Consider the following 27,187-nt stretch of genomic DNA (forward strand, 5'->3'; position numbering starts at 1 on the left):
AATTTTGAAATTTTATTTTTATTCTAAAATAACTGTCAACATATTAGTAATAGAGAAAAGTAGTAGAAGAATCCTAGTACATAAATTTTTTCCTTCTTTTTAGTTAATTGTATAATTAGGACTTTAAAAATAGCGTTTTTTTGCAATTAATACTCTAATTAAACCTCTCCACTTCTTCTCGCAAACCTTCTTATCTTTCTTAAAACCTCTTCACCGTATGCCTTTCTAATAATACCTCTCAACCTCAAATTCGGGCTAACAAAAACATTAAAATATGTCTGAAAACGCCGCCGTGAGCCTCACCGCCGGTAACCTCAACCCATCAGCCCTAGAGTTCCGGCCCACTTACCCAGCCCAATATAACCTTCCATTTTTCTCTCCACCCCAACCACCATTTTCCCCCGATTTCATCTACCCAATTAGCCCACAAGCATACCTGAATCCTTTATTGTCATCACCCGTTTATCTTCCGCCGTTAATTCCACCGCCGGCATTTTCTCCAACAAGAGCAATACTTCTAACAGCCGTCCCCCCTGACGTTAGTGAGTCTTTAGTGAGACGAGAATTGGAAATATTCGGCGATGTTAGAGCTGTTCAGATGGAGAGAATTTCGGAAGGAATATTGACCGTTCATTTTCATGATCTAAGGGTAGCACATGCAGTACTCAATGCCGTACGTGATCTACACATGCAACACCAGTACCGCCTCCGTATTTATTATAATTCCTTTTTGGCGCCAAATATTTCCGGCCCACCTCCACCTCCTTCTTCCGCTCCTGGCCTCATTTCAGGTCAACCCGTATGGGCCCAGTTTAGTATCCCTGTTGCTGACGCTTTTCCTGACTGTCAAAATCAGGGTAGTCTAGTTATTTTTAATCTTAATCCAACAGTTTCTACTCTTGCTCTTAAAGAAATCTTCCAAGCTTTTGGTAATACTTAATTTTTCTAATTTACTCTAAGAGTGTTTGGCACAAAGGAATAGAACTCGTGTGACTTTTAAGATGAGATTTTAAAGATAAAAAAGTCTTATCTCTTATTTGTCATGTTAGAAACTCTAAAGAAATCATCATCATCATCCAACCCAATGTATCGCGCACATATAAAAATATGGACAGGATCTGGAGAGGAAAAAACGGCGGCAACTCATACCCACAGAAAAGAACGCGGCCAAATGAGTCCTCCGGCTCAAGAAAGATACGGAGACGTATGTATAAGGAAAAAACTTATTAAAGAGGCCCACGTACAGAAAAGGCACAAAAAAACTAATAAAAACTAATAAACCAATAAAGGAAACGAGATGGGCAGGATGGTAACAACCTACGAGGACATCAATAATCTAGAATCTGGATATGATGCCTCCAACTATCCTTGTCCTTAGTTAGGCCCTCAGAGAGGTTTAGCTCCCGCAAGAAATAGATGTAAATAAAAGTCTCACCAATTACGATGCTTCCTCGAAGATTTAATTTTTAGCGAGTTTTTGGTTTTTTATATCTATTTCCTATTTTCATTTCCTTTAAACAAACAAAGACTTTAATTTTTTTTTTAGAACAAAATCACGTTTCCTTCCTCAAATTTCATGTGCCAAACAACCCTTAATATAATTCTTCTTTAGTTTTTCATATTGTGTCTAATTGAATATGGGTTTTATTATATTTTTTCAAAATAGGTGAAGTTAAGGAAATAAGGGAGACACCAATGAAGAAAAATCAAAGATTTGTGGAGTTTTATGATGTTCGAGATGCTTCTAGAGCTTTAACAGAAATGAACGGGAAAGAAATTTATGGTCGAAGTGTGGTGATTGATTATAGTAGACCAGGTGGACATTATATGATCAAGAAATTTAACCATAATTTTAATTTTAAAAATAATCATCAATATAATGACAATAACAAATTTCTTAAATTATTACCAACACCACAACCGTCTTCGTTAAATCTCCGCCGTCGAAGATCATCATCTCCGAATAATCAGCGTCAAAGAAGTTTTCCAAGAAGTGAAGATTCGGTTGATAATCAGACTGCAACGAATAGCAATGTGAATAGAAATGAGGATGTTAGGATTAATGTTGGGAGTCTAAAGCAAAGACAAGACTCATTAAGGAAAAGTAAATCATGGAAAGGGAAACAAAAGGATTATGATCCGAGGTTTTTGATTAAGGAAGATGCAATCATTGAAGAAAGTGGATTATGTAAAGATATCAGGACTACTCTCATGATTAAGAACATACCCAACAAGTATAGGTATGTAAATCTACTTTTGCCTAAAATTATTTTTTTATTTGCACCAATTTTAGTATTATGCTATATACATGGTAGTTAAATACTCCATTTATTATTTTGCATCAAATGTCATTTTCATATTCATTTATTTTACATTATATTTTTGAATAATGATCCACTATTTTCTTTTAATCTTATTTATACATTTTAATTCTATTTTAATTTGATCCACACATTTTATTCTTTATATTCATTTATTACAAGTTCTTAAAACCCCACAATTCTCTTTGCTTCAAATTTATTGGGACAGAAAGAGTAAATTAAAATTGTAATCATAACGGAGTGTTATATACTGTCAAGAAATCGAGACATTTGCTCGAGTCTTTTGAGATAAAATTATAGATGTAACACAAACCCTTCTTATATAGCGTTGAAAATTTCACTTTAAATGAGTTTGACTCATTCAAAGCTATAATCTCTTGTCAGGCTAATATAACTTTAATACCATATCAAATAGTAGTCAAGTTAATCAAACACTAAGCTAATGGTTTAAACTTCAAAAAATACTACTTTAATATACTCTAATAGAAGTATATAATGTGATTGGTGGCAGTCAGAAGCTGTTGTTGAATATGTTAGACAATCACTGCATACACTGCAATGAACAGATCATTACTACAGCTGCTAATGGAGATCAAGATGATAATTTGCCATTATCTTCCTATGATTTTGTTTACCTCCCAATGGATTTTAGGTATTTTCTCTGCTTTTGATCATCTTTAAGGTTAATTTGTGTCAATTTGTTTTAATAAATAAAATGAAGTAATTTAAATTCCAAGTGCAGCAATAAATGTAATGTGGGATATGGGTTTGTGAACATGACATCCCCAGAAGCTACATTGAGGTTTTACAAATCATTTCATCATCAACGTTGGGAAACTTTGAATTCTAGCAAGATTTGTGAAGTCACTTATGCTAGACTTCAGGTATTTAGCTGCTTTCCATTTTAATAAAATTGCTACATGTTAGGGTTTTTGGTGTGACTTTGAGTGTACCAATGGTGTATCATGAGATTGATTGTGTGTGGATTTGTGTATGTGTGTGTATGATGACGTGGGAGTCATTATGAACTTTCTGATGAGCCGCTCGACCCATACTGTGGCATGGTCGACCGAGTCAGTTGGCTCGACCAGATCACTGATCTACTGCTCGACTGAAATTCAAGCCGCTCGACCAAGGCTATCGAGCGAGGGTCCAGAATGCACTCTGTTTTCTTACGCGATAAGTTTTACGGGAATGTTTTAATGTGGGTCTTTGCCCAATCATTTGTATACAACCTCTACTATAAATAGGAGTATCATACACTCACTCCAATGTTGATTCAAACCCTAGCCAAACACAAACCCATCTTCTTTTATCTTCTCCAAGTGTAATACTCCCTTGTAAGAGTTCTTGAGAACTCTATTGTTTCTTCGCATAATCAGGCAAGCTAAACACCATCGAGGACGTAGTCCACATTGGGGTGAACCTCGTAAATCTTGTGTCTTTGATTTTGCTTTCTTTCTTTTTGTTTCTCTTTGTTTATTATTGAAGTGTTGTTTTATTATATTAAAAAATTGTGTATAATGAGTCAAAATAGTAAGACATTTATAAATATGATAAGGAATATATAGAGTAAAAGCAAAAGAATCATATTAAAATAATTAAATGAGATAATATGTAGTACTCCATTATCACATTCATTTTGTAATTTATGTTCTTTTTATTGGATAATTGAAATAATTCCAACTATTATCAGATTCTTTTTAAAATTTGCTCAAATCACTTATGAGTTATGACCCAATAGACTGATTAAAACATATATTTATTTTATATTTTAAAAAGACTTATTAAGTAGATAATTTATTGAAGTCCATTTTGAGAAGGTTGTGATTATATTTGATGATTTTATTTAAAAAGCCAGCAAAAAACATCTTTATTCACTGTAGTTTATTTATTACAAAACTACTTACCAAAATAATTTACACTAGCAATTTTAAAAAAATATGTGAAGGGAGCAGAAGCACTGAAGGAGCATTTCAAGAAGTCAAAATTTGCGTGTGAGAACGACGAGTATCTTCCGGTGGTATTTTCCCCACCTCGAGACGGGCGGCAATCACTTGCTCCGCTCCCCATTGTGGTCACCAACAGCGGTAGCACATCATCATCCAGAGTTCATGATCTTGGTTGCATAGACATTGAAATGGACATCTCCGATATTGCCTCTTCTACTACTTGTATTAGTGACATCAATGGTGGGGAGGAGCAAATTACTAGAATCTTGGAGAATAATGATCATTATGATGATCACGATCATGATGATGATGATGGCGGTGATAGTACTCGAAAGATGGAAGGGTGCAGTGATAGTAGCATGGGGTGTTAGATAAAGGTGATTAAAAACTTACTCGATCCTAATTACTTCAATTTAATGATTTCTGATTCCTCGTACATGTTTTTCAATCTTTACATAAAGTTGATGTTATTACTTGCGCCATACTTGCTAATACATTATGCTTATTGATCTAAATACACACTATACGCCTAAGGATCAAAGGCTTGATCTCAAGAATATGTCTCACACAAACATCCAAAACAGAATTTGATATGTGCAACTCAAGAACGACAATTAACAAGCAAATAAGAACACAATCAAAAGCACACCAAGATTTAATGGTTCACCCCTAATTGGGCAACGTCCACTGTTTTAGCCTAGATGTCTTATTACTCCTTTAACAAGTTCTCCAATAGAGATGTACAATTAATGATGATTACGATTGAGGAAGAAGAAAATAGAGAGTAGAGAGAGAAATATGTAGAGAGAGAATAAGGGAATTAAAGCTAACAATGAATTCTATGTGTTTAGCCCTATTTATAGTTTATAGGGCTTAGACACGTACATATGATCCTATGGCAAAAGCAAGAAACCAAAAACAAAACAAAAGAAACATTCAAGCCCATAACGCCGAGTCAGCGTCCCTTTTGCCAGAGGGAAAGCCGACTCAACTTTTTCTTCTGTCTCCAAATCTCAATTGTTCCTTTTAAGCCTTTTATCCATATATTAGAAATTACCATTTTGCCCCTTCTTAAAACACCACATATTAAACCATGATTAAGGACTCTAAGTCACCCTAATCACCACACCTATTGATATGATTTATTGCATTTAATGAATAAAAATAAATGTACTTAAGAGATTTTGTTAGATTGACTAATTACATATAAGGGAGTTTAATAGGCCAGACCCTCATTTTGAGTCCTTATCCTGCCTGTCTTTAGACGCGCTTTGTAAGGGTCGGACCAAAAATAGACCGGGCCGAAAAACGGGCTTTAGTATAATTAAAATGAAGGAGGTTATAAAATTGCTCAATAAAGACCGAAACGGGTCTTTGTAAATAACATAATTCATGTATAATTTAAATATTACTCCTATATGACAATGTCAATGCAATTATTAATATTTTTTCAATTTATTTATTATAAATGATAGTTTAATTATTATAAATTGATACGTGGGAATTAAAATAATTTTTACTAGTAGAGTTGTTCATGGGCAGGCTACCCACCAGGCTCGACCCACCCGTCTCGAAAAACGAGCGAACTTGGACAATGTTTTTTAAAAAAAATATTAAAATTGAACGAGTAATACCCGCCCGCCAAGATAAATGAGCGGGTAGGAGCACCATGAAAATACCCACGGTATACCCACTCATCCGCTTAGTTTTATATATTAATTATTAAATAATAATTCTATTTTTTTGTATTTTAGCTCTATATTACCCAACTTACTTTAATACTCCACTTTCCCAACAATTCTCATTTCTCAATTCTTATATACTGTCTCCAACTCCCAGTTCCCGCCAACCCAATCCCCATTTCCCAATCTTCTACTTTTATATTTATTTAATTTGAGTATTTTGAGATTTTTTTTATGTCTTTGGAGTATTTTAGATGATATATTGTATTATTTTAATTGGTATAAAGACTTAACTTTATAATTTGTATTGTATTTTTAATTTTTATAGGAGTATAAGAAATACTCGCTTGCCCGTGGGTCCCGCCCACTAAGTAAGAAAACAGGCGGGTAGCGACAAAAAAATATACCCGCAAATGCAAACGGACTTTTAAATATTTGAGCCCGCGGGTAGATTTTAAGGCATTACCTGGTCCGCTACCCGTCCAAACCTGCCATGAACAACTCTTATTTTCAGTAGTAAAAATGGGCCGTAATTGGCCGAGCTCTAAAAGCCCGACCCATTTAAAGCCCATTTTAATTATAAAGTGTCCTTATCTGGCACGACCCATATTTACATAAGCCTGACCCAGCCCTTATACGATCCATTCAACACCCCTAGTAACATACTATCATAAGTTCATAACTCTCTCCATGTCTTAATGTTTGTCCATGAGACAAAAAACAATATTTTGAAAAAGAATCTCGTGTTATATTTGAAAATTTTACTTATAAAAAATGTAATTAAAATGGATTTTTAATTTTTGTCCCATTCGTCATTTTTAAACAATAATGGTTTATTTAATTCATAAATTGAATCTTAAAATGAATTCAAAATTTGAATTTTACGAATATAAAAAGTTTCAAGACGATAATGGAAGAGAAATAATAAATGAATAAGACCAGAAAACAGTATTCATATGCCACCAATACGGCCTTAAATTTGTAACATTTTTCATTTTAATTAAGAAATGATATTGTGTACTAAGTCAATATTAAAGACATTTACAACAATGCATATCAAATTCAAAAAACTTCTCCAAAAATGCATATAAATCAATATTGGAATACAAACTATGTGAGCTATATGAAGCACAAGACAGTACATTGTTCATGATAGAAATCTTCATCGATTCAACTACTGCCAAGTGCCAATTTATGAGATTCATCAAAATTCGGAATAACATTACTCAAGAAAAACAGCACAATATGAAGATTCCCTAGTAAAGTAATAAACATAATCATGCAATTGAATTTCTTTCCGTTGCTTGTCGTATAAGCTCTTCTCTCATCCTCCTCACCTCCCTTTCCTTCTCTTCTCGTTCCCTCTGCGCAAAACAACCCAAAAGCTTGCTTAGCTCAATGTACTAATACACAAAGTCTATATCTCAAAAAATGTCAGCAACGAATACATGCTCACTTCAGATACGGTTAACACACCCAAAACGACCATACCAAGCGTTCTTAAAAGCCTTTCTAAGCATTTCTATGACGTACATGGAAGTAGGAACTAAGGAGAAACTATTGAACAATAACTATACCTAACGGCATATATTTTTTCATAATTTCTAAAATAAAATCGATTTCAGTAATATATTTGCAAAGCTTATATTAGGTCCTTAGGGCTATGTATATCATAACCAAAGGTAAAAAGTAGGCAACTTTGCACTACATCCAGTTCATATCTTCATCACCTAAAGTTTTTATATTGAAGTAATTTTTTGGTTGTTTTAGCCCTGTCAAATAACCTCATTTTGCTCATTTGGTTTGAAGGGTCAAAAGATTTACCTCGAACACAATAATTATTATAAACTAATAATGCAAAATACAAATTACAATTGGGAATTTGTTTTTTCCCTTTGTTGATGGCTAAATAAAATTTACAAAATACACTAAGAATTAACTTGAAGATTATCTTTGTAACGACAACCGTTACCCGGAAACTTAATACTTATTGTAGGCGTGTAATTACTTTCCTTTTGTAATATTTCCCCCACAAAGGTATTTGGGTTTTGAATTGGAAATTCACAACGAGATACACACAACACAACACACCCTTAGTACTTAGGGTATGTCAATTAACAACAAGTGTTTGATGAATTATAAGCTTTTAAAGTTCTAACAAAAGTTAATTACTCTCTTGAATGAACACAAGTGAAAGAGAAAAAACAAGAATGAGAATTCAGAAATTAGGTGTGTTTTTCATCTTTCCCCAAGCCCCTATTTATACTACTCCAAGTATAGCAAAGGGTCATGGCACAATAAATCAACCATTAATGATCAACCTTAATGACCTCCGATCAATACCATTAACCAACGTATTCATCAACATTATTCCTCCCAATTACTCCTTTGTAACTCCAGAAATAATATGGAATAAGTAAGGGAATTCAATGCAATCAACTCAAAAGAAACGTAAAGACTCGACGGCTATATCAGAACAAAAAGCCGAGTCGGCTTTTGCTCCATTCCCAGGAAAGCCGACTCGACTTTTCCTGCTGACAAAATCAATTTTCCAGAATCTAAAGCCGAGTCGGCTTTAGGCCCAAATCTAAGAAAGTCGAGTCGGCTTTTATTGCTGACTAGGTTTTCCAATTTTCTTTTATCTTATCCTTTGAACCCCTTTTGGACTTTGTATTTAATATATATTGTCTCACTACTATTTGTAGTTTGTGGTAATTATATACTTAGGATTATTATAATATACTAAATGTTCAACAAGCGTGACATTCTCAAGGTAACAAAAAAAGTCATTAACTAATTATAAATATGAAAAGATCATCTTCATCATCATATCCATCCCGCACATAAAAACTACAATCAGGGTCAGGGGAAGGAAGGAAGGCCGCGACCCATAGTCCCATACCCATATATAGAAATCATCATTTACAAAAGTTGTGTATGAAGTAGTAAAATCTACTACACAAGCTGGAAATATCTGAACAACCCATATATGATTGACGTTCTTGGGAACTGCAATCAATAGCACTCACAAGGAACACATACTACTCAGCTAAAGCAAATTAAGCAATGTACGTTGAATTTCTATCTCTCGATCAACATTTCATATCATCGAAATTCTCAAAACAATCAACATTCCATGTTCTAGTTCTTCAATATATAAACCCAACAACATCTCCTTGAAAAGTTTAAAATCTCCATGATCCTTTCATCTGTCAGGGAAGATTTCCATCTTTCGGGCTTCAAACAACTCCTAATTCTCATTCTATAACAACGCAAGTGTCTTATTTCTATTGTGGGCAATTTCACTACAAGCATCCCATTTTCCATATTTAAAAGTTATTTATGGATCATAATTTGTTTGAGCCCCATAAGATTCCAAATGTAATTTTCATTCACCATATTACATTTTATTAAAAATTTGACACTTGCATTGTAATGGGGAGAGTAACATTTAGCTCAATCACTCAAAAATAAGGACCCAAATTCACCACCTAAAAATCACCCTAATCAGAAATTCGGAAGATGAAGTAAGTTCACAAGATATTAGCTCATAGTCCCCTAGAAAATTAACATACATAAAAAAAAGATTAAGTGTTGGATCAAATATGAAAAAAGACCATAAGACCATAGCTAGATTAACAAACAGAACCATTAATAAAAATGAAAGATCAGCCGTAAATGGGAGTTGGGACACATAAATCAATATATAATCAAAATAAAATCCCAAAAATCAAAAACAAACCAACATCATTTCCCTAATCAACTGGCAATTCTAAATCAAAAAAGGTGTTCTTATTCAAATCTCATAGCAATTATCTACCAAATTGTCGGCTAACTCATCACAAATATAATATACAACTTCCCAATAGTTATCGGACATTATAACAACAATAACTAATTCATCAAAACAACTCTTATTAAGTGTAAATTTAGGGTTTGTATAAGCATAAGATCATAATTTGGATGTTGAATAAGCAAATAAAGGAAAAAGGGAAACCTTTTCGTCTTGGTGAAGAGCGATCCACACATGAACTTTGTCCATTGACTCCCAGAAGAGAAATGCACCCAATGACATCCCCGTGATTGTTCCTATTCTCACCATTTTTTCTCTCTCTACTTTCTTCTTTTTCTCTCTCTCTTAAAATGATGACGATGAAACTACCCTGTGTTTTCAATGAGTCAGAAAGATGGGTTTCGTAGTAGACAGGCCCATATACGTTTGGAGTTTCCAGTTTTTACAATTTTTTTTATTTGGTGGGCCGGCCCAACCCAAGTAATTCGTTTAAGTTTGGTTCGACTCAGAAACAACATGATCAAATTAAAATGATCTATGTCTAAATACCGTTAAGTTGTATTTGGGAATAAATTTTTTATTTAAAAAAAATTTAATTATCAAATTATAATTTTGAGAATGACTAAGTTTGAGAAAATTCAAATTTAATTTTTTTTCAGAATCTAAATTTACACCAATTTTAAATTTTTAAATGAAAACATCTTTTCAAAACATAAAATCTTGTATTTTTGGATAAAATATATAAATATAAAATAAATAAATAAATGAATGTTAGAAAAGTCAGTTTTATAAAATAACTTGAGGCAGGCACCTTAAGTTCTTAATATCCATTAAACGCCAATTTGATTTACGGTACTAAATAATGGTAATGAAAATAATCTAAAGTGTAAACATTCATAAAATGTATCATGTCATCCCAGAATAATGAAACTTTGATCGTTAAATAAATATTTTTTTACAATTTTTCATTACCACGTAATATCACATTATCAGAATTCAGATGGTAATGCATTCTAATAAATTTCATTTAAAAAATGAAAAGATTTAACAAGAACAAACATAATTAACAAAAATATATTAACTTTTCATTACAATCACACTTAGAAACTTGCAATTTCATCACTCTTTGTTTAATTTCAACTCAATTCCCTTATGTTAAAGAAAAGAAAATCTAATTGTTCAATATAGGTACCAACAACGAACTTTATTCAAAACAAACATCATTACAAATTATGGAATGAAACAGTCCCATTGTTAGACACACATCATGTATCTGTTAAATAACTCATCTAATATATCTTTTAAAACAAAAGCTTCTTGATTAAAATCATTTTACCGAAAGACGATCTCTTATAAGAGTGTCTCCTGAAAGAAAGTGATTCGATGGCAAATGAACCAGAAGGGTTTATCTATGGGCCACAAGGATATTAATATGGGTCTCCTTCCTGAGTATAGGTAGAATATCAAATGCACTATTAATAACGACTCCAAAGGAAATTGAAGTCCATATTTGTCCACAATGCCTTATATAATTAAATAACCTAAAATAATTATCCGCAGGTCTTGTATGACACGGTTACGGTGAATACATATAAGCAGCATATTTAATAATTTTTAAAATAACAAATTAAGTAAATTGAAATGTAACCGAGCACGTCGTACTTGATAATTGTTTTTCTTATTTACTTTTAAATTAAATCTTAGGTCAGCTCATAGGGGAAGAAGTTGTTGCAAGTACGACCAAATCCAATTTTTTAGGATCGGTGATTCAGAGTAACGGGGAGATTGATGGAGACTTTTCTAATCGTATACAGGCGGGGTGGCTTAAGTGGTGAGCAGCAACCGGAGTACTTTTTGATAAAAAATTACCTAGTAGACTATAGGGTAAATTTTATCTCATTACAATTTGGCGATTTTGTTGTACGGGAAAAAATGTTCGCCCGTAAAGAAGGTTTTCGAACAGAGCATAGAAGTAACAGAAATGCCTATACTGAGGTGGATGTGTGGTAAAACTGTAATGGATAGGATAAGAAACCAGGAGTTTAGGGAGAAGTTAGGGGCTGCACCTCCCTCTGCAAAGATGCGGGAGAACAGGTTGAGATGGTTTAGGCATGTGCAGAGAAAGACCCATGACGCCCCAGTAAGTAAGATCAGATACATCATAGTGGAGGGCAAGAGAAGTCGAGGAAGACCTAGGAGAACGTAGGAGGAGCATATTAAAAATGACCTGTATGAACTTCACCTCTCTAAGGAGCTAACCAGGGATAGAGCGGGTTGGCGGTGCCTTATCCACATCTTAGATTACTAGACATGTCCCTCTTAACCACTGTTTGTTACTGTTCTTTGCCTTTACTTATTGTTCTTTACCACCTCACTTACAATTATCATATTTTTAGTTATTTGTACGTATTCTATTTGTTGTGTATATGTAGTTAGTTGATTACTATTCATGGTTAACGTGGGTGTAAGTTGCAGGCTTTCGGATAGTTGCAGTTTCCTCTCTCTTTGAAGACCCTTCTTGAGTTGAGAGACTCTTTGACCGCACTTTCCTAAATGGGTATGAGCTGCTATCTCTCTTCCCTCCTCAGACCGTGATCATAGTTGTCTATGAGCGGAATACACTGGGTATGATGATGATGTCAGCCTATATTAAGCCATCTCACGATAAAACGGTATCAAATAAAGAATTTGTCAATAATTATTAGGATTGTGATATTGCAATTTGCAATTAAAGAAAAGTGCCTTATCTGGATCCAAATAAAGTTCTATGTATTCGCTTTATGTTACCGTATTGGCCCACTTATTTAAACTTGAAAGGCCTTTGGAACACGTTTAAGAGGTGAATATAATATTTTCTCTGTTTCTTAAAGAAGTTTCTATTTGTCATTTTAAAATTTTAAAGTGTTTTATTTAATACTCCTTCCTATTCAGCTGAACTGTCCCATTTGACTTTTCACACTTGCCGAGGCAACATTTTAACTCTTAATATCTCAAATTATGCTTAATTAAAAATTATAAAAAGTTGATATTAATAATCCTTGTATTGAGACAAATCAAACAAGATCCCATATGACTATGTTTTAACTTATAGATTAAGAGTAAAATACAAATTAAGAGTGATAAGTGAATAGTGCCAAAAAAAAATGGGACAATTCAGCTGAATAGGAGGTAGTATTTTTTATTTATATCACAACTTTTAGATAAGAATAACCTTGTGCATCCTCATTTTAATATTTTAATAATATTTATGGTTCCCACATATTTTATTCAAACTTTATTTTTTAATATTTTTATTTATTTTTAAAAAAAATATTTTTTATTCCTTATAGTTTCTCACTACCTTTATATAAAAACATAGTTTTATTAGTTGTGGTCTTATATTTTTCATTAATTTTTTAAAAATATTTTTTAATGTTTATGGTATCCACTTTCTGCCATCAAATTTATCATTCAATTAACTAATGAATTTTATTTTTCTTCATTCTCGTAAATATTTCTTATGCAAACTACACTAAGAAATGGAGAAAATGTTTTTTATATTTATTTATTTATTCATTTATTTTAGTTTATGATCGGCTTTGAAATGATAGTGCTAGACTAGAATCGAATCCTTAATTTTTCAAGAAAATTGTATTTGCCCTCCGACTGAAAAAAAATCCAATTCTCAAAGTTGAATTCAATACTTTGCAAAAATTCCTCATCAATTACCGTGATTTTGCTGATCACCGTAATTTATGAATAACCAAAGAAGACAGAGGAAAATAAGACTAATAAAATATAAAAATCAAAATAGATAAATTAAAATCACAAAATTCTCATCCAATTAAATCCTACCATATAAGAATGATTTGGTAACTTTACAAATCACTGTTATTTAATAAGACTTCCTCTTCAAGATACTAGGAGTAACTTACATGTATGCATTGTTATTACTTTATCAATTTATGTACTCCCTCCAATTCACTATTAATGTCTCATTTGCTTATGCACTCTATCCAATGCACTTATTCAACGCTTAATATCTCTAATTGTGCATTTTTTAAAATTATGAAAAATTCATATCAATAGTCTTTGCATTGAGACGAATCAAACAATATCTCACTTACTATGTTTTAACTTACAGATTAATAATAAAATACAAATTAATAGTAACAAATAAATAACATTCAAAAAGCAAATAGGCATTACTAGTGAATTGGAGGGAGTGTTATTTGTTTAATTATTAGGTTCCTAAACAGTCAACTCTATGATAGTATGAAGACTATGTTTTAACTTATAAATTAATACAAATTGACTAGAATTTATTTTTTAATACAATATGGTTAAGTATAGATGGGAAATAGAATAATTTGTTTGGTTTAAATTGGGTTCTAACCTACTAAAAACCAAAAAATTAAATTGCAAACTAAATTTGAAAATAATCTCACTTTTCAAATTAAGTTAATCCATTAATCGATTAGATTGTGTGCAAGTGTACAGCTAGGGATGGTCATGGGGCGAGTTTGGAGCGGGTCTGGCCAGACTCGGATTCCAAGGGTCTAAAATTTTCAGACCCAGACCCAGACCTTCTGGATCTGACGGGTTTAGGGTCCTTAATGAGTCTTAAACAAAGTCTCTTTGATTTGTCAAAATTGAACCTTTTGCGAGTCTTTCTGTATTTTTGTAAGCAACTTATTGTCGTATAACAAACACTTATTCGAGTCCATGAAATTCAAATATAAAATAATTACTAAGAACTAAATATAATAAGTCCATGAAATTCAAATATAAAATAATTACTAAGAACTAAATATATTTGTCTAAATGCATAATTAAAAACCAAAAACTTGTCTTAATGCATAAGTAAAAACACTTGTCTGAGTGGCCGGGTCTAGGGTCTGGGTCTCAAGGTCGGGTCTGGATCAGGGTCTGCACTTTGGGACTCAGACCGGGACCCGTCAAATATTATTTGGATCCAGATCCGACCCGGATACGATGGGTCTCAAAAATTAAGACCCAGTCTCTTAAAAAAGGGGTGAATCCGAAACGGATCCAACGGAATTCTGAACCCAAAACCATCCCCATCTAGCAAATTTGAAGACTTTAATAGGCGTGCAAAAAAAAAAAGAAATAAGCTCTCTATCACTTGGTGAAAACTACAGTAAGTAATAGATACAATGACAGATTTTCATTGATCCTTAACTTAGTTTTTGAATGTTTAAAATTATTTTTTTCCCTTCCTCACTTTAATATTGATTTACTTTTTAAAAATAAGTTCTAGAAATATTGTTTAAAAAAAAACAGCTAAATGTAGCAAATTGAAGAACCTCTAATAATTAGTCAACTACTACTATATTACAACACACAAATTGTTGTATAAGACGCTTACATTAAAAAACACAAATAATATATAATAGGTTATATAGTCCAACTTATATAAATTAGAAAGTTACAAACTTTTAGTCTATTATTATCTTATTGAAAGACAAGTAGCAATTATTAAGGTATATGACCATCCATTAACCATTATTGGAACCAGAAAATTTGATGGGCTTTCGCAGCCAAACAAGACCTGCAAGGCTGCAACTACAAGTCTAGCTAGTACTACTTCAGACAGTGCTGTTTCTATCTTCGTGTAGACTTTTAAGCATTAATCATAGTCAATATACAAGTCGTTAAAAGTCAACATCAAATACATTTTACACTTTTTTTTATTTTTTTTTATATATTTAAGTTTTACTTCCTTCATTCTAAGTTACTTGGAACATTTTCTTCTTTTGAATATTTTACAATATTTACAACATTGCCTTTTTTAGTTAAAAGTAAATAAATAATTTTTTATTTGACACCTACTTTAGTCTCTATTTGTTCATTTTTAACTTTTTACCATCTATTATTAGCGGTATTATAGACGTTATATACTTGACAATGACATTTGTTAATATTTGTGTCAAAAGGCAATATTACAACTAAATAAGAACGAAGGAAGCATTTGGAAAAGAGAAATTTAAATAAGATTATTTAGGTATATATTGAAGATGAAATATATCATCTACGATTTTGTTAGATTCATCTTGATGTAAATTTTTTAATACTCCTACTATATAATTTTACAAGTTTTGATGATGCATACTTAGAGATATTAAGACTCAAAATTTGCTTTAAAATACATGCAAAAGTAAAGCGGACAAACAAAAAAAAAACGGAGAAAGTACATATTGTCGTTTTCCCTAATTTTTGTTTTCCCTCAACCTATCATGTGACTAAAAATAAATAAAAAATTAAAAAACAACTAGTTGTAGAAACAAAATTAAGTGAATTAATTAATATGCAAGTTGATTTATCAATTATTAATAATTTAATGTGTGATTAGTGAATACTGATTACCGATTAGCTGGTAGAAAGCACTAATCTGTTACGTTGCTAAGTAACCCAGTTTCGTCGCAGGTGGTACAGGAAAATCCTACATAATTAGCATCAGTACATTAGATTATATTTGACTTACATTATTAATATGTATATCTCACTCTTAATTATTTAATTAATTATTTTACTTAATAAAACAAGCTTTTGGTGCTTTGATTACAGCACGTTCACATTAATCGTGCATACATCACGGATAATGTATTCATATAAAGACAAGTAATATAACATGGAGTAAAACTTTTAGCTAATGGTCCAATAAATAACTGATTAACGGTAAACTTATTTAATCATTCATTATGCATTAAAATAAGTTCGGATTATGACTTAATCCCTTTCAGTAATCAGTATATAGGATTAAGATGTTGATTAATAACTAATGGCGGAACTTAGTTACTTAGTTAGCGAGGGAGGGAGCGTTGTCTCACAATTTATTTCTCTTATGTAATAATCTATTCTTATTTACTTTTGGAGATTACTCACGTATTACTCTTAATTTATATTTTATTCTTAGCCTATTAATTAAAATATAATCAAGTAAGATCTTGTTTGATTCATCTAAATACAAAGATTATTAATATCCACGTTTTATAATAGTTTGTTGACTAAACCTTAAATGTTCAATGAAATCTTCATGTTACGTTATGAAATCTTTGGATCAAATTAATTAGGTTTCGACTTTTTAATGCAAGTTGTATTAATTTGATAATTATGAAGATACTAATTACCTAACTTAATTATTATTCACATGAGCGTTGCAATATTGCTATTGCTAGTACTACAAAAATTGTGACGGTAACATTTTCCAATAATTGGCTAAGACTTATTTTAATCAAACAAGTAGGCCTTTACATAAGCACCAAGTTTTATGCCTCCTCAATTATCTCATTTAAAATATCCTTAGCTAGTTTTCAAAAGAAAAAACTTAACCAATTCAATAGACCATCCGTTATTAATAGATAAATAAAATATACTTATTGTTAAATTGGTTTGAATGTATTGTTAATGTCAACATATAATCAAGTAAACATAAGTTACACAATAAGTTATATATATGGTTTGTCGTAAATCGATGTGTTAAAGATGGTGATACATATAAAATATGTACAACTCGTATTTTCTCAATCATATGCTGGCAATTAGCGTTGACACTAAATCTGATTTAATTTGACTCTTAGATTTGTTGTCGAATTTTACTATTTATCGAGCGAACGAATTGATGAAGAAATGTACCTATAGATTATGGACAATTGATTTATGTGAAATATTCTACTAATTAGGATGATTTTTATTATCCAAGTAGTCCAATAAAATGCTAGTTGTATTGGATAATTAATTTTTGATTGATTCTCGCATTGCATGAGTAATTTAGAAATAATAACTCTTTTATTCTATTAAATTATGTTTTTATCCTAAGAGACCATCTTTCTTTTCTCTTAAACGCTGTCTATTAAAATTTAATGTCTATTTTTACTCTATATTTTCTTTTATAGACGGATTTAATTAGAGATGGTCTCTCAAAGAAACCATTTCTCACAAAAATTTATGTTTGATAAAAATTATATTTTATAAGTCATGATTCATGAAAACCTAAATTTATTTTATTAATTGTTTTAAATAGTCTTTTATGAGAATTGACCCGTAAGAAAGAAAAAAAATATGTGGATGCAAATAAATGAATAATTTTGTGTATGATAACTATTTTTTTAGTTTATCCATACATAGAACTTAATTCTAGTAGTTTACGAGTATATTATGAGAACACCAAATGATAACATCATTCATTACCTATCTATGAGTGCAAGATGCCTATAATTCACAATATTAATTGTACATAGTATAAATAAATATAAAGTTATTAATAGAATTAAATCTTGTCTCATTTAATTGCAAAGCTATTTTTTCAAATAAGGTCTTAAAATTCATTTTTCTCTAATTTTCTTTTTCTCACAATCTACCTTATAATTTAATAAATAAGTTAATAAAGCATAAAAACATACAATAATTAATTATACTCCTATAAATTAAACTCCTTAATAAGGAGTATTATACATAACTTTTTTTGTAAAATTAGGAAGTATACTCATTCAGGAAATTCATAGCAGTATGTTGGAAGTCTGTGGGCGAGTTAATGTAGTGTTCCAGGATGAGGCTGAAGTATTCACATGCTGTGTAGTGTGTAGTATAATCCTTCTCTAATATGACATCAAAGACCAACCCTATTTTCAAAGGGTACGGTAACATCACCAGCTTGTTTATTTCAGAAAACCACCAAAAACGAATAATGATCTATTTCAAAATTAACATTTATTTTTTGATATAAATAAATTAGCCTCATTAAATTATTTAGCACGAAGAATAAGAAGTTAGTTATATTATTGAGTTAAAATAGTGAAAATGTTAGAAATAATGACAAATTATAAAGAATAAAAGCAGTGAGATTAGTGACAGATTTAGGGTTTAGAGTCCCAAGGGGCATCAACTAATAGATGAAATTTTGACAGAGTTTTATTTGTAAAATAAACAATTATTTTACCCTTACTTGCTAAAATTTTAAATACAACATACCATAAAAGGAAATTGAACAAAATAAAGCGACTGACCAAATTAAAAAAAGAAGATTAAATAAATAAATAAGAATAAATTACTAAAATAAGGGAGTATTTTTCATCAAAAAACTTCAGTATTAATTTTACACTTTTACTTTTACCAATAGAAAAATCTACTTTGAAACTTTTTTTAAAAAAAAACGCCTAAAAACACGTGACCCATGGGCTCCAATATAACTCAGCCATTGAGTGAGATTAAGTCTAAAAATAAAAATAGAAAAAATTCATTAACATGTACTTAAATAAAAAAAATTAATTGGAACCAACCAATGCAATATTTACAAACACGTCTTGGTCGTTGCTGCTTATGTCATGCACTGTTTGGTAAGTCCAAAATCATCCTAAAACCCTTTTATTGGAAGTATTTATGAACATTATTTTTATTATCTAGTGATAATAACTATTTAATATTTTATTATCTTAATATTATTAAATAATACGGCCTGACTTGGGAGGGTTAGAACGATATAACATTATTTTTATTAATGATAAAACTAAAAAAAATAATGTTTTTAATTGATTTAGTTTGTTAGCAAATATCATGTATGAATTTATATAAATAAGAAATACAATACAAATTATTGCCACCTTTTTCTAGTCATATGCTATATTTTTCTTTTTGTATGTAAGAGTTTGTAAATAGAATCTTAATATATGTTTGTGCTTAGATAATAGTTCAAATTATGTGATTAAAAAAATATATTAAGAGTTGTTAAATATATAAATAACACTACCAAATCATATTGAGTTTTTGATTTTGTTAACATTTAAGCAACAGTTCTTGATTTGCTTCATGTTATTATAAAATGAGAATATTTTGTTAATTTTGCAAATTTTTCTTACTTTTTGCTCAAAAATTCATTACTAATGTGTATTAGCTAGTATGTTTAAAATTAGGGAAATTTCACATTGTTATATTGAACTTTTATGAAATGTCAGTGATAGCACTTTTGTATGATGTTTTCATATGATAACATCCAGTTTATGCCTTATCTAACTGCCGTAGCATTTTCCGTTAAACTCTTGTCAATTTCTGTTCAATTCACCAATTTGATTTTTCTACTCTTATTAAGTGTTGGTTCTTGTCTTTATAATTTGGCCTAAACTATTTTTATGCTCTCAAATGTTTAATTCAACATTTTAACGTTTAATTCACCATTTAATTTATCAACGCTCTCATATACTTGGGACAAATTACAAAGACAAGAACCAACACTTAATAAGGGTAAAAACATCAAAATGGTGAATTAAACGGAAATTGACAAGAATTTAACGGAAAATGCTACGACAATTAGATAATGCATAAACTCAATGCTACATGTGAAAAAATCTTACAAAATTGCTACCACTGGCATTTCATGAAAGTTCGATGCTACCATTTGGAATTTCCCTTAAAATTATTATATAGTATTTTTTTTAATTAATTAATTATTACTATTTTCTTGGTTTTTCTATTGATTATTGTGACTTTTAAACTATTCAGAAATAAAGTTTTGATTTTTTCACTACTTATAAAAAGTTAATTAAAAGAGATGTTATTTGATTCCTCTAGATAATCAATTTCATAATATCAAAATTTCAAAATGTTTTTACATATAAAATTGAATGTATTTATTATGAAAATTATGAGTTAAAATATACAAAAGTCAAATTAAGATAAGTTTATATATATATATATATATATATATATATATATATATATATATATATATATATATATATATATATATATATATATATATATATTATATATATATACATATATATATATATATGATAATAATAATAATAATAAAATTAGCACAAATTGTTGATAAAAACAGTCTTTTCGTAAGACTCATTAAAGATATGGGCTAAATAGCCTAATTAATACAAATTAAAAAGAAAATAAAAATGTGAGTTTTTTGGTTTAAAATCGTCTCTATGAGAAACAGTCTTTCACAAAAATAGCTGTAAAAGTATGAAACATGTAAAAATCAATTTTGATGCAAAATCAACAACACATCAACAATATTACTACATCTTAGATGAATTAATTGGCATTTTCTACATCATTTTCTTCAGTAATGATGTATCTCATACATTCTACATTCTATAGTAAGCTAAGTATACTATCATACGAATATACAGATATACGTGTAGCTCATACATATATTTTCATCCCATTGGTTTTAAATTATTATTTTTATTTAAAATCCAGTTTATCTCATACATTCTACATTCTATAGTAAGCTAAGGATACAATCATACAATTATAAAAATATGTGTATCTCATACATATATTTTCATCCCATTAGAATTGAAGATATCTAAAAAAATAGTTTTAAATATTTTTATTTAAAATCCACTTTTTTAATCAATATTACTTTTTCCATACTAAACCACACCTCTCAATTCTCATTGATGAGTTATTTGTCAGGTCTTCCAAGTTGCAAAATTGTATTTGTATCGTTACTTCTTATTCATTTCCAATGTCATGCGTCAATTAAGTTGCTTACAACCAAGCATTAAACGACATCAAATTATTATCTCAAATCTCAATCTATGATTTCAGTACAAAGGAAATACAAACATTGATATTCTGTTTAGTAATCCGTATTATTTAATAGAATTTTGGTTGAAAAATATTTACTAAGTTTGATGATTATATTTATTTAGATTTAATCATCTTATTTAATTTATAAAATAATATTACTATTTAAAAATGTATGATATTAAATAATAATGAAAAATTATAAACAAATAAATTTATTTAATTATAACATAATATATTTCATGAAAATTTACACTGTAAATATTTATATCAAAATCTTGTCTAAATAATGTTATAACATACTAGATTCAAAGTCTAGTCCATTATCCACAATCTTACTTAAAATAAATAAACCAATAATCCTATTAATTAAACCATAAATAAAAAAAAAACTAATAACATTATGTATGAAATCAAACCAATAATCCCATTACTTAAAATGTTACATATTAATTTTCTTTTCATCCCTTTTAATTTACAACCTTTTAACGTGAACAAATAAAATCAAACAATACAATAACAAATAATGAGACAACATTAGGATGTGTAGATACCCATTATTCCACCTTTGATCAATTCATACTGGAGTCTAATCAACATCGAAAAATTAGAGTTGATATTTTCCCGCAATTTTTTCTAAGTTAAATAAAAATTAATTAAGCCTATAATTAATCAAACTGAGACAATATAATGTCATAACATATGACTGCTAGAGTAATTAATTTTAATATTCCAAACCTTAATCTCCCCATCAAGTCCACCACTAAACAATAAAATTCGATCATCACCTTCCATCTTTCCGGTTAAACACTTTACTGGCTTTTTATGCCCACTCAATACACTCAAACAGCAGAACTTTCCTTCAAACCCACGCCGCCAAATCCTAACCGTCCGATCACCTGAACCACTGATCAAAAAATCACCGATGTTGATCAAGCATAAAATGGCCCCATCATGACCTCTAAGGGCCCCACTTACAGCCATATACTTCCCACTGTCTTCTCTCTCCCATACCAATATCGAACGGTCGCAAGCACCTGAGAATAAGATCGAACCGTCAGAATTCAACGCCAATGCATTTACAGCTGATTTATGTTTTTCTAATGTAGCAATTTGTGAAATACTACTATTGGTTTTTTTTGGGGCGGGTTTTTTACCCCATACCCGGATCCGCCCATCAGCACACCCGGTGTAAATAATCTCATCGGAAGAAACTACTACGGTGTTAATTGCATCTTCATGTGCCGCCACAGATTCTTTACACCGAAAATTTTTTAACGGTGACCAAATTTTCAACGTTTTATCCCAAGAAACGGAGTAGACTTTTCCGTTTGTAACAGCTAAGCTTGAAACGGCGTCGTGGTGTTCAACCCAAAGACGCGTTCTATGTCGTCTGACTTCCACGTGATTCTTCGGAACCGGAAACCGGATCAACCGGTCAGTTAAAGTCGGTAAAGTTAAAACCAACTTATGGCGTCGCCGCTTATCATTTTCCGTTAACTTCCACACCCTAATTTTTCCATCTTGATGAGCAGAAAAAACTTTTCCGTCACAGAATCCGATAGATTTAACGGTGCCATACGAATCTCCATTAGAATTGAAGGTTTCAAGTAGTGAAAAACTCAATGAATAATCGTAGACATTGATTTGGTGGCCGAATGAAACGTAGAGTAAAGAAGAAGAGAGAGAAAGTGAGGAAATGGAAGAAGGTAGAGAGAGAGAAGAGGAGAGAGAATGAGTGAGGGTAATATCTGCTGTAATGTCGAAGAGAGAGAAAGTTTGAAGAGAAGGAACAGACGGAAGAGTTTGAAGAGAGAGATGACTTGTTAAGCTGCTATTGCTCGTGATATTAGAGGAAGGTGAAGTTGTAAATGGAGATGGGTTAGAATCATCGGAATTAATGGCGGTTATGCAGAGAGAAATTCGAGATTTCAGCGTCATTTTTTTGTTTGGAGAAGAAAAGTGCGGTGTGAGGTTAGGGAGGAAGATGGGTTTTATATTGAGAGAGTGGAAGAAGGTGCCAGCGTGGAGGGAAGAGACTGAGAAATGGGGTGGGGGAGAATGGTGAAGATGATAGAGCGGTATATGTACTGTAAGTCTGTAACTTGTTTAGTGATGGAAATAAGTCGGGTAAATTGACCACTCCTCCGATACATAAATGGTTCTACGTTGAGTTGTGTGAATGTTGATATAAGGTTTCTCTGAGATATCATCTTTTTTAAAGAAGGCTCTTAAGAATCTAATTTAGTTTTCTTCTTTAGAAAATATCTTAATTTAAAAAAAATATTGTTTTTAAAAAATTGTAGAAAACTACTTTCTTTTTTGGAAGATAAAAACTTTTCTGATTAATAGTCTATTTCTAAGCAAAATAAAACATCATTTAGTAATAAATCAGATTTTTTAATTTTTTTTTTAAAAATTAAAGTTCATCAGTGGTGGAAAACTGTGATGTTGAAAATGACAATTATGGCTAATTTTTATGATTTAGGGTTTAAATAATATATTTGAGGTTATAAAATAATATATTTGGGGTTATAACATAATATATGTGTGGTTATAACATAATATATTTAAGGTTATAACTCAATATATTTGGAATTAAAACTTAATATATTTGAGGTTTTATAACATAATATCTTTGCTTATATTATTATAATATCAATTCTGTAGTATTATATCACAAATATATACTGTTATAAACCCAAATCTATTACGTTATAACCGCAATTATATATTTTGTTATAACTCCAACTATATTATGTTACAACTCCAAATATATTATGGTTATAACCTCAAATATATTATGTTATAACTCCCAATATATTATGTTATAACCACAATTATTTTAATTAATTTCCCCAAACAATAGACATTGTTGTCTTCTTCAACATCACTATTTACAACATTGATGAAACTTAATTTAAACAAAAAATCAGAAAATTGTAAATCCAACTAATATATATCACAATCAACCCAAAAAAAATGAAAATGAAAGCTTTAAAAACAAAAATGATGAAGTATAAATACATAACTTTGATGTTTTTGCAAATGTTGAAGAAGATAAATAGAGAATAAACAACAATAGAGTTTGAGAGAGAAAGATGGAGATTGAAAACCACAAATGGAGTTTGAGAGAGGAAGATGAGTAGTTTTGTCAGGAAAGAAAAAAAAGGAAAACCGAAAACAAAAGTTTAAAAGCATTGTTTAGAAAGTTTAGTTAATTTTTTTTTTAATTTAAAAATTGGTTGGCCCAATCTTGAGACGTCTTTTGTAAAGACGGTCACAAGTAAGAATTTATGATGTTGATATGTATGGAAAATATTTAAGTTTGTTTACTACTACCAGCCCATTCACGTTAAAAAAACAACCCAAGTTTGTTAAAACGATTTTTTGTTATGAATTTACAATTGATTTGTATTAGCAAATGTCACATGTAATAGTTTAAAAAATTAATTTGTGTATTTTATATTTATTTGTGCATTTTTAGAAAACTTTTTAAAAGGTCATTGATCATAATGTTATTAATTCTTGAAAAGTTTTGTTCTTTAGATCTTATCCAAAAACCATACATTAACACAATATTATAACTATAACATCTTTATATCACCTACAAATCGGTCTCTACTAGGCTTTAAGGATCTACTTTATTAGATGAAATAGTTGCTCTGATACCATTTGTAACATTCAAAACACCAAACATTGGTAGCTACACATAGAAGTTGTAAGTTGTCAACTCATACTTTATTCTTACTCATGCACAGCTTGGAAATGATGTTGAAGACCATTCTTTCTAAGATTATATTATTTCACATTAACCATGATAAACTATGAAATACTTCCTATATACCTTTCATTTCACACAAGCTATGTAAAAAAAAGGAATTTATCTGTAGAATAAAACAAAAAAAATGAATGATAAATTTGAATAATTAAAATGGACAGAGGGTATAAGTTTGTAAATAAAATTTAAAAAATAAGAATAAGACCATTTTCAGAAAAAAAAGAGTACAAAATTAATGCGACAAACTAATATGTAAAGTGATGAAAATTAAAAGGAAACACATAGTACTTACCAAAAGAGTATGAAATTAAGATTGAACTACATCTAATTGATTTGAGTAACATTATGAATACATTAAAGCACATTTTCTTCTCATCTCAAACCAGGGTTTACAAATTAAACTCGTTTTTCTATTGGTCGGTTAATTAATGTTTAAAAGAACTAAAATTTTCATTAAAAAGATGGTCTCACGCAATACTAAACAACACAACAAAAGTACGAAACATATTAAAACATCCACTTTTGTACTTAAAGTACTCTATTTCAATTTAAAATCAAAAATTAATAAAAAAATATAAAAATAGAAAAACCAGATATCCCAATATACGATTTTGCAAAGAGTATCAGTAGTCTAAAGCATGGATAAAGCGTCTCCAATTGCCCCTATTCTTGTTCAGGTATTCATAGAGGTGTAGGTCATGCAAGTCATTCTTTATTTGTTCCTCCCACATTCTCTTATGTCATCCTTGACTTCCAATGTAATGTCGATCCTTCTCACGGGGGCGTCAAAACTTTTTCTCTTCACATGTTCCAACCATCTTAATCTATTTTTACGCATCTTTATAGATATAGGGGTAACCCCTAGTTTCTTTCTAGACTCCCAGTTCTGCTCATATCATCATTGTGTTACCGCACATCCACCTTAGCATATGCATTTTTGTAACTTTCATTTTATAATCAAAAGTTTTCTTAAAGGGCCCACACTCTGTCCTATACAACATTTTGTCCCAAATATTCTAGCTGAAATGATTTGACTTGGATATCTTTACATACCCCTAATTGGCATGGTAAAATTTGAACTAATATGTTGGTGAACTACAATAAAAATTGGAGTAATATTTTACGGTGTTGATAAATTCATAATAAATTTTAATATTTTATATTGGTATTTTTAAAAAGTTAAATCAATAGTGAGATTTTATCAAAAACTAGTACTTTGATTTTATTTTTTCCTTAAATTAAATTAAAAAATCTATAATATAAAATTGGCACATAACCGGCAGTGCTGAGTTTCGAGGGAAAGATAGATTATTGGTGGCGGAAAAAAGGTGCCAAACTGGCAAGCATTAGACAACTGTAGTTTACTCCCAGACGATGACAAATGGGGTATACTAATCTCATATCTGGTCCTGTTCGGTGTTCAATGTTCATGGTCCTATAAAAACGCCTACGACTAAAGACCAACTTTAGCTATGTAAAGCTGCTTCTACAATGGGCCAATGGCCCAACTTTAAAGTAACCCAATTTGGCGCTAAATTAAGTCATGCAAAGTCAAGGTCATCTTGAACATTTATATATTCCCCATTTAACTTATTGATTACACTTTTATTTAAATTGTGAGATTTTTTTTTGGTGAAAATGTGACTAATAAACTAAACCAAAGAGTACTAATTTGTTACTCGTCAACTTTAGTAGTTTGAAAACTTATATAGTCATATTACTTCAACACAAATAATACTTGTATAACTCTACTATTGACTAGTATAATTTTTTGAGTTCTACTGTATTTATAGTAGTTTATAATTATACTTAATAGAAGTAATTTTTTATACTTTTTTTGTTTTCGTTAAGTTTATTATTTTCATCATTTAATATATTTAACTAAATTATTAAAAATTATAAAAAGTTAGCATTATTTAAATAATTATTTATACAAATTAAACATGACCTCATTTTACTAATTTTGTTCTTATACATAAATATTACAAAATAAATATATCAATTGATGAATTACTATGCAATTCTAGCAATTAATTCCTGCTAGAGATAATACTTTATCATATTCTTAGAATTTCCGAGTTTACAAAATGTGATGGTGTACTAATTTTAGGCCT

General features: G+C 30.3%; 3 protein-coding genes across 3 annotated transcripts; 1 reads left to right on the top strand and 2 right to left on the bottom strand.

The window, feature by feature from the left end:
- The first annotated feature begins 274 nt into the window (after nucleotides 1–274).
- On the top strand, nucleotides 275–4,644 carry LOC130808584 (protein terminal ear1 homolog). Its single transcript, XM_057674039.1, has 6 exons — nucleotides 275–929; nucleotides 1,667–1,844; nucleotides 1,950–2,240; nucleotides 2,833–2,973; nucleotides 3,064–3,205; nucleotides 4,273–4,644. Exons 1-6 carry the CDS (start codon nucleotides 275–277, stop codon nucleotides 4,642–4,644), a joined length of 1,779 nt encoding a protein of 592 aa, XP_057530022.1.
- Nucleotides 4,645–7,016: 2,372 nt separating this feature from the next.
- LOC130809000 (uncharacterized) lies at nucleotides 7,017–10,130 on the bottom strand. Its single transcript, XM_057674598.1, has 2 exons — nucleotides 9,953–10,130; nucleotides 7,017–7,319 (listed from the first exon to the last, which is right to left on the bottom strand). The coding sequence occupies exons 1-2, from the start codon at nucleotides 10,055–10,057 to the stop codon at nucleotides 7,233–7,235; spliced, it is 192 nt and encodes a 63-aa protein (XP_057530581.1). The 5' UTR covers nucleotides 10,058–10,130; the 3' UTR covers nucleotides 7,017–7,232.
- Nucleotides 10,131–21,700: 11,570 nt separating this feature from the next.
- Nucleotides 21,701–23,475, bottom strand: LOC130808829 (protein JINGUBANG). The gene has a single exon (XM_057674343.1). The coding sequence runs from the start codon at nucleotides 23,231–23,233 to the stop codon at nucleotides 21,986–21,988; it is 1,248 nt and encodes a 415-aa protein (XP_057530326.1). The 5' UTR covers nucleotides 23,234–23,475; the 3' UTR covers nucleotides 21,701–21,985.
- Between the last annotated feature and the right edge of the window lie 3,712 nt (nucleotides 23,476–27,187).

The sequence above is a fragment of the Amaranthus tricolor genome, chromosome 3 (genome assembly GCF_026212465.1).
Source record: "Amaranthus tricolor cultivar Red isolate AtriRed21 chromosome 3, ASM2621246v1, whole genome shotgun sequence".
Classification (NCBI taxonomy): domain Eukaryota; kingdom Viridiplantae; phylum Streptophyta; class Magnoliopsida; order Caryophyllales; family Amaranthaceae; genus Amaranthus; species Amaranthus tricolor.

Excerpts from the sequence above, each read along its gene's own strand:
- LOC130808584 (XM_057674039.1), top strand. The coding sequence starts at position 275 with ATGTCTGAAAACGCCGCCGTGAGCCTCACCGCCGGTAACCTCAACCCA. Across the intron at positions 930-1,666 it reads AGAAATCTTCCAAGCTTTTG|GTGAAGTTAAGGAAATAAGG; the intron begins GTAATACTTAAT and ends TTTTCAAAATAG. Across the intron at positions 1,845-1,949 it reads TATATGATCAAGAAATTTAA|ATCATCATCTCCGAATAATC; the intron begins CCATAATTTTAA and ends CCGCCGTCGAAG.
- LOC130809000 (XM_057674598.1), bottom strand. The coding sequence starts at position 10,057 with ATGGTGAGAATAGGAACAATCACGGGGATGTCATTGGGTGCATTTCTC. Across the intron at positions 7,320-9,952 it reads CTCTTCACCAAGACGAAAAG|AGGGAACGAGAAGAGAAGGA; the intron begins GTTTCCCTTTTT and ends TGTTTTGCGCAG.
- LOC130808829 (XM_057674343.1), bottom strand. The coding sequence starts at position 23,233 with ATGACGCTGAAATCTCGAATTTCTCTCTGCATAACCGCCATTAATTCC.